The sequence below is a fragment of the Pinus tabuliformis genome, chromosome 4_2, assembly GCF_031772625.1.
Source record: "Pinus tabuliformis cultivar Carrire ecotype Pingquan chromosome 4_2, CPIR1, whole genome shotgun sequence".
Lineage (NCBI taxonomy): Eukaryota > Viridiplantae > Streptophyta > Pinopsida > Pinales > Pinaceae > Pinus > Pinus tabuliformis.
In genome coordinates, this window is record NC_142304.1 from 682,526,732 (window position 1) to 682,535,395 (window position 8,664).

General features: G+C 46.2%; 1 protein-coding gene across 1 annotated transcript; it reads right to left on the reverse strand.

Moving 5' to 3' along the window:
• Positions 1-2,721: 2,721 nt before the first annotated feature.
• Positions 2,722-8,664, reverse strand: LOC149171276 (uncharacterized). The gene is made up of 4 exons (XM_089425912.1): positions 7,121-8,664; positions 5,985-6,949; positions 5,319-5,903; positions 2,722-5,078 (listed from the first exon to the last, which is right to left on the reverse strand). The coding sequence occupies exons 1-4, from the start codon at positions 8,662-8,664 to the stop codon at positions 2,722-2,724; spliced, it is 5,451 nt and encodes a 1,816-aa protein (XP_089282038.1).

Below are 8,664 nucleotides of genomic sequence, written 5' to 3' on the forward strand. Positions count from 1 at the left end.
CTCAACAAGACTTTTCAAGTGATATAAATTTGGTCCCAATTAGACTCCATGATTACAAATTATGATCCTTTAACGTCTCTTCAACTCAAATGTACCACCTCACTATTCTTTCCACGTGGCATGTCATTACACTACCATATGGTCTTTTCATCCATATATATATATATATATATATATATATATATGTATATATATATAGTGGCGTGCTTCTGCCTTGACCACCATCGTTCAGCCTAGGCCTCCATTTTTCATTCCTTCATCATCCAACGGTCCATGACAATAGTCATTCAATGACTAATATTTAACGTGCCACCCCCTTCCCTTAATGACATCACAGAGGGTTGGGGGGTGTCGTTATCATGGATCCGCTTCGAGGCTCTGAGGTCAATATCTGACGGTCCATTTCCTATTTGATCATCTGACAATTTTCAAAATGTTACCTTCTGCTCGCTGATGTCACAGGGGGGAGGCTCATTGTTTTTATAACCATTCATCTCCCATGATCATGGTTTTGATTTAAGCAGGACTTCCCTCCTTATTGAAATCATAGGGGGAGAGGCCTCGTGGTGTTTTTGACCATAAATTTAATAATGAATCTCCACCATTTGTTTAAGCCCAAGCTTCTGCCCTTGGCCATGATATGTGGTTATATGGTCTATGGCATGGCCCTCAAGGCTAAGGCCTCTGATTCCACACCATGCCACCATGGTTCCTCTTGACATTTCCACGCGATGTACCAGGCGCCTCATTTTCTGCTCTCTCGGACCTTTTGCCAAGTCACATGCATGTCATGTGACCAAGGGCTATCCCCACAGCATGTTAACCATCAAATTAAGTACTTTACACTGAATTGCGTATAAAGGAATGCACTTTCAGACCAACATCATGACGCGTAATACCCCGCATATATATATATATATATATATATATATATATATATATATATTATGTTCGAGTATATGCCAATTATGCCCTATTGTAGCAACTCGTCAACAAAATCATTTTGATGCATTTAAGCCTATATAATGTATTCAAGCCTGTAGGTTACTCTTGGCATATGTTTTCCGTGCAACATTACAACCATATGAAAACACAATGATACAATAATATGTCCATTGATTTAAGCTTGTAAAATACCTACATGAGCATAGGTTTATTCCTTGGGGTTCACACAAAATTAAAATGCACATGGTTATAATACATTATTATTGAGTTTTTCATCCTCAAATGCTCAAGAGTAGTTAATTTCATAACCCACACACATATATACATATATGCATTTACGCTCCTGCAACCCAAGTTTAGATATAGTAATTACAGTCAACCCTCTAATGACTATAGTGCATCCTTATGCCATGTACATTTGGTGTTTTTTTTTTCTCGGTAAATCTATTCTATTCTATTATATTATATACATGAAAACATTACAGTCATAGAGTCAGGATGCCCAAGGCCGACTGTGGCTCTTTGGGTTAGCATTTCGCAGCTCAGTACCAGCCCTCGCAGGGGCAGCATATCCATACAGAACCATTTCCACATCGCGACATAACACAACAATGTTTCCAGACCATACAAAATCATCCCGCGCAGGGGCCCCGGAGCAAAAAAATTCATCCCTCGCAGGGGTATCAAAAGACTTATGACAACATCCCTTACGGGTCCTACGAACAAAACCAAAGCAGACATAGACATATATATAAACCAGAGAGACATAGACAAAGACGTATGACCTATACCAGACCTGAACAATTACGGATGACGACAGAGTGTGCCAATGGAGGCTATTCCTCCGGCTTCTCCTCGAGAATTCTGCACCACCCGTGATGTTCTGGGAGGCCGTTCCATTCTTCCACCGTGTTCTTCTTGGAGGTCGACGCCTCCTGATCCTGAGGGGGGTTAGGAGTCGGCTCAGGTACCCCGGCTGGCTCTGCCTTGACATTTTCCAGGCATTCACCTAGGAGCTCCCCCTTGCTGCCCGAACCGCCTTCACCTTCTTGAGAATCCTCAATGAATAAAACCGAGATGTGTGCATTGATGCGGGAATTGTCCCTCGAGCTGCCGAGAGTGAAGATGGCGGAGCCGAATGCTGGAAGAGGGTTCGGTTCAGAGTTGGGATTGCCCGCGTCCATGAATTGGCTCGCCTGGATATGAGTGGCCCCTGCCCTTCTGTGGTAGTAACAACAACAACAATGGTGGTGGGGCTCTACAGTTGGATGGCGAGAAGAACCTCCTCGAGCAGAACCTCCTCGGGCAGAACCCCATCGACTGAGCAACCTTTATCTGGGTCTAACCATCTTTGCAGGGATGCCGGTTGCTTGAAGCAGAGTGGCAATTGAAGGCTTTCTCGGCTTGAGACACCCCTCAACAGAATTAAATCCTCTCCCAGCAGTTCTGGGACGAAGCTCAACAGAACAGAGACAACAATCAACAGAATTTCCGAGCTTGAGACTTCCCTCAGCTTCTTGATTGTCGGCCTTAACAGCAAGAGCTGTAGCCTGGATGATAAAATTGCCAACAGAAACCTGAACTGCGTGATCCCAGCTCTGAGCATAAGCCTGCAACATTCCCTCATCCTTCTTAAACTTCTCAACATTCCCTCGAGACCTGTTCTCCATAACTGCACTCTGCAGCCTCCCCATTTCACCTGACTCTGCATTGAATACCCTGCGATCTCACCTTAGCCCTTAACTCCTCGGCGGCGAGAGGCATTGAATACCCCGTTTAATCTCGAGGCAGCACATGTCTGGCATGTGGCTCCTCACTGCCACTCGTACTATCACCCGCATCCGGGTTAGCAGCGTCATATTGGACCAGGTCATTGCATTCCTGAGCCTGGACAATATTTGGAATTATGGTGGTATTTCCAGTGCATAGGGTGTTCTCGCTTTCCACTCCTATATTGGCAAGAAGATCAGCAACCTTGTTGCCCTCCCTTTTTGTGTGATTAAAAGAGATGGCTCTGTTGCTGCGAAGCATATGTTCAATAGCCGCCAGCCTTGCTTCGAGCCTCCAGCTAGTGGCTATTTTTCTTGCTTGGGAGCCATTCTGGATGCGCTTGGCCATGTTTATGAGAATCTGGGAGTCTCCTTCCACGACCAAGGGATGGAGGTTGAGATTCCAGGCAAGAGTGAGCCCTTGCCAGAGTCCCTCTAGCTCCGCTGAGTTATTAGTATCCCATCCTATGTTCCCAAAGTATATTTGCACGGGAGTGCCTTCATGATTTCTTAAAATCCCTCCATATCCAGCCATTCCAGGGTTGCCTTTGGAGGCGCCATCGAAGTTGAGCTTATAGGATTGCTTAGGGGGGGGGCATTTGCCTTTGTTGCTGCTGCTGCTGTTGGTGGGGCTTTTCTTATGATGTTCCTGAGGCAACTGCAGCTGCCAATTGTCTAAGATACTCTTCTCATTGTTTTGAGAGGGAAGATCCTCCTGTGTCCAGGAGCGGAGTAGAAGCGTTTCTTTGAGATTCCCCTGAAACCTCTTCCAGATGTCCTCAATCGAAGAGTATTGGTTTTTGAATATTCGTTTGTTTCTTTCCTTCCATATGCTCCAGAGGATTAGACCTGGGAGTATGTTCCATAAACAGTTAAGAAGCTCACTTTTATAAGGTTTCTGAGGCCATTGTCTTAAGGAGTTAGTGATGTCGTTCTCCATTCTGCATCGTCGTTGACACCTGAAACTTGCCTTTTCCCATAGCTGGTTGGCTAAGGGGCAGGAGTCCAAGAGGTGTTGGAGGGTTTCCTCATTATGATGGCAATTATAACAGATGGAGGGGCCATGAAAGTTCCTTCTTCTTAATTTATCCCAGGTAAGAATTCTTTTATGACCTACCAACCATAGAAAGTAAGAGACTTTGGGCCAGGAATCGAGCTCCCAAATTTTGCACCAGATAGGGTCAGACGGAGTGGTAGAGTTGCTTACTATTTTGTACGCCTCTGAAGGAGTGTAGGTGCCTTTTGGTAGATAACCCCAGCGAAGGATATCATTTCCTTCGTCCTGTCTGATATTTCTTTTCCTAAGCTCCTTCTCCAGCTGCTCAGCGTCTTGAAGGCTTGTGTTGTGGATTAGCTGATTTCCTTGTTTCCATTTTCTGAAGCCATTCTCCGTTTCCTGTAACCAGAACTGTTGAATTTTTTCTTGCTGCTGCTCCTGCCTGTTGAATTCTGGAGCTGGGTGCAGAATACTGTTGAGCTTAGGCATCTGGTTCCATGCATCCGTCCAAAATCTTGCCATTCTGCCATTCCTCACTTCCCAGAAGCTATGCGTTTGAATTAAGTGGAAGTGCTGTTTTGCTGCATTCCATATGAGCGAGCCTTTGACACTGGGCGTGAACCTGATTAGCTCCTCCTGAGGTCTGTTGTTGGCATATTTGGCTGTCCATAGTTTGACCCAGGGCTTTTCTGGATTAGTGACCCATTGCCACCAAATTTTGGCGCTCATGATGGAGTTGCTATGCTCTGGATCTCTCAGACCAATGCCACCTTTGTCTTTGGGAGTGCAGACAGTGGCCCATTTTACTAGTGCCCATTTACGGTTGGTTGCCGAGCCACCCCAAAGGAAACCACGCTGGAGATTTCTTATTCTTTTTGTCACCCACTTTGGCGCTGCAAGGACTGAGAATAGATAGAGAGGCATAGCCTGGAGGACCGACTTGATGAGCACGACCCGACTGGCTAAATTTAAAGATCTATAAGTCCAGAGGTTAAGGCGAGTCTCGAGTTTTTCAAGGAGAGAACGCCAAGAGGTATGCTTTATGGCTGATACTGTTAGAGGGGCTCCAAGGTAATTGGAGGGGAGGGAGGCAGATGGAAAGCCCAATATGCGGGTAACAGCTGTCTTGACAGAGGGAGGAGTGTGAAAGAAAAAAATCTGCGACTTGGAGCAGTTGACATTAGTACCAGAGGCTTCGGAAAAATCAGAAAGCAGGGATTTGAAGCAGGAGGCTTCCTGGACAGAAGGGTAGCCAAAAAGCATAGTGTCGTCAACAAATTGCTGATGGGAATTAGCAGGGGTGTTGTGAACAGACAGGCCTTTCAGCTTACGAGAATGGAGGGCATTTTTTATGTGACGCCCTAGACCTTCAGCCATGAGAACAAAGAGGAAGGGGGATAGGGGGTCCCCTTGCCTTATTCCTCGGGAAGGTTTAAAGGGGCGGGAGGGAATGCCGTTCACAAGGATAGAGAAGTGCGTAGAGGTAATTAGACTCATGATCCATCGGACCCACATGGAACAAAATCCGAAGGCTGTAAGCATTTGCTGAATGTAAGTCCAGCTGAGTTTATCAAAAGCTTTAGAGAGATCTAGTTTGAGAATCATACCTGCCTGCTTGGTTTGCTTGAGGGAGTGTATTATCTCGTGCGTGAGGAGAATTCCGTCCATGATCTGTCGCCCTTCCACGTACCCTGACTGTTCCGGAGAGATAAGCAGGGGTAGGATGGGCTTTAACCGATTCGCAATCACTTTAGATATAACTTTGTAAATGACATTACAAAGAGCGATCGACCTATACTTATCAGGTGTAATTGACTCTTCCTCTTTAGGGATGAGAGCGATGAAGGTTGAGTTTAAAGAGGGAAGCAGCCAGTGGAGAGCTCTTGATTCTTCTACAATTTGCCATACCTCTTGCTTTATCAGCTCCCAGAAGGTGTGAAAGAAAGTGGTGGTAAAACCATCCGGGCCAGGGGCTTTTCCTTCCTTGAGCTGAGCCATTGCTTCATCCACCTCTTGAGACAGAATGGGGCGAAGGAGAATTTCATTGTGCTCCTCCGTGATGATCCTTGGCACATTTTTAGTTATTTTCTCAATAGCTTGACTTCTGTCTCCTTCAGGCTCCCGATGGACCTGATTGAAGTGATTGAGGAATTCCTCCTCAATTTCCTCGTGCTTCTCTACTCTTATCCCCCCTTGTTTTTGGATGTAGGGAATGTTGTTGTGCATTCTTCTCTGAACAGTGGTTCTATGGAAGAATTTGGTATTTCGCTCACCTTCCTTCAGCCATCTGATTCTGGACTTCTGCTTCCAATATATTTCCTCCTGTTTCCTCCTTTCCTCTAGTTGATTGTGGATGCGTTGTTCCTGTTCCAGAGTTTCTTCAGTGTGCCCCTTTGTGGTAACCCTTTGCTGAAGTTCCATTAGTTCCCTGTGTAGTTCTTGCTGTGCTGTAAATATGTTGCCAAAGGTTTCTCTGTTCCACCTCTTTAGTTGATTTTTTAAAAATCTGAGTTTCTGTTGGAATTGATACATCTTTGATCCTTCCGGCGGGTTGAAGGATGTCCATGTAGTTTTGACAAAGTCTTTAAACGAGGGATGCGAGAGCCAGAATTCTTCGAAGCGGAATGGTCTTCTGGTCAGGTTGCCTGGTCTTTGCCAGTGGAGGGCAATTGGCCAGTGATCCGATCCCGTGTGAGGAAGAATAGCTGCCGAGAGATCTCCGCCAAGGTGAACCGCATTGTCTGATATTAGGAAGCGATCCAATTTGGATGCAATTTGGTGCTTGCCTGCTCTGCGATTGCTCCATGTGAAAGTTCCATTGCAGAACGACATATCTATGAGGGAGGTGTTCTGAATGAAATCCTTGAAGTGGGAGTTTTCTTGTTCCATTCTGTTTCTGCCCCCAGTCTTCTCCTCTAGCTTGGTGATCATGTTAAAGTCCCCTCCTATTATCCAGAGCGGGTGCCTTCTATTGTTATTCAAGACCTCTATGGTATCAAGAAGAGCCATTTTACTTGCTGTATCCTGCGAGAAATATACATTTGAGAGGTTTTCATGGATGTTCGTACCTAGGATGTGAAACTCAGCCTGGATGAGGTGATGAGAGGTGTGAAAATCTGAAAGAACTATAGCTTGAGTACTCCATGCTATAGCCAACCCTCCTGAAGCTCCAGAGGCATCCACCGCAACCGATCGACAACCTGGCCAGGCCTTGGAGAGAATGCTGCCTAACGTTGTGCTGTTACATTTGGTTTCTTGGAGAAAGCACATTTGCGGCTTTTCCATTTTAATCATGTTTTTTAACATTCTGAGTTTTCCTGGGCTATTGAGCCCTCTTACATTCCATGATACCAGCTTCATGGGTTAACTATTGAGGGAGGGTTTGTAGTACTTCGTCAGCTTAGCATACCTGCCCGAGTCCACCAGGATTTTCCCGATCTCGATCGTTCGCTGAAGATCTGTCTTTCTTCCTCTCTTCTTGGTGTCTTTTGGGGGTAAGCTTCCGTCCCATAGGCTGCCTGGCTGTATACCTAGTTGCTGCTGATTGAAGGCCCTGGAGATGACCACTTCCAGCTTGTTGAGTTGATTCTCTGGTATACTGTCATATGCTTTCTGTTTGCATGCTATCTCCAGCTCTATAATGTCTAAACCAGTCAGATCTATGCTTTCTGGTTCCTCTTCCATTTGTTGCACTTGATTGCTTTCCTCCGTATTGATCTCTGAGTTTAGTGGGGGATCTAGATTTCCGTCAACTTCCATTTCCTTGCCTTTCCCTTCCGTTTCCTTCTGACTATTAGTGAGGATTACAGGAGTTATAATGGGAGATTGAGGTTTGGATGAGGAGGCTGTTGGAGGGGGGGGAGGGGAGGAAGATGAGGGAGGGGCTGGGGTAGTCTCAGGAAACAAGGGATGCTCATCAGAGGCATTCGCGAGTATTTCAAAGCTGTTCTTTGTGGCTGGGCCATGGGCAGGATTTTGCTGGGGTTTAATCCCATTAGAGGGTTTCTTGTGCGCATGCCGTCGACTGGGGGCTTTTGTGAAGCCGTCCTGGATTGGGGCTTCTGATGGGCTAGGAGTATTGGCTTTGGCATTCAGCGGACAGTCCCGGAAGAGATGCCCAAGAGCGTGGCATTTCCTGCAATGGAAGGGGACATGCTCATAATCCAGGGGTTGGACCCATTCTTCATCAAAGTGAGAGAGATTTACCGATTTTGGCAAAGCTTCATTTAGTCGCATGAAGACGCATATGCGGGCATAAGAGATATACCTGCGCGATTTTGTTTCTTCTGCTGTTCTGATATATTCCCCTAATCCATTTCCTATGTCTTTGAGAATGTCCTCATCCCAATATTCATCCGGGAGTGAGTACATTCGAATCCAGACTGGCGCCCATGTGAGATCTTCCTTGTCCGGGTTAAATCTTGGTATCCATTCCCTCAGGTACAGTCCCGCCGAGTTAAAAAAATAGGGCCCTGATCCCAGGATTCTGTATTTGTCTTCTAAACAGACAAAGATAGCAGTAAAGAAGCCTTTCGGCCCTAGCTGCAGGGTGACGTCTCCTTTGGGTTTCCACTTCGCCGCAATCCATCCATATAGGGCTCTTTCCGTCGGCCAGAACCCTATGAACTTCCCAATGAGGGCATGATCCCGCATGTATTCTATTCTTTTTTCAATCTTGTGTCCCGACAGCTCTATTCTGGGTCTTTCTTTGGCTATCGGCTTGCATGTGGTCGAAGATGCTCTCGGAGCTTCCTCAGGTTTCTCCCCATTGCCTTGAGCAGTGCTGGCCTTATCCTTCCATCCTTCTTTTCCTTTGTTTCCCTGCTGATACCTATGCTCTTGATTCACTGTCTCCCTGTCGATGGATCCGAAAACAATATCCTGTTCAGGACCGTGCAGCGAGATATTTGCGCTGGGGGAGGGCTCTGACGCCCTCCCCTGCGGGGTTGCCAT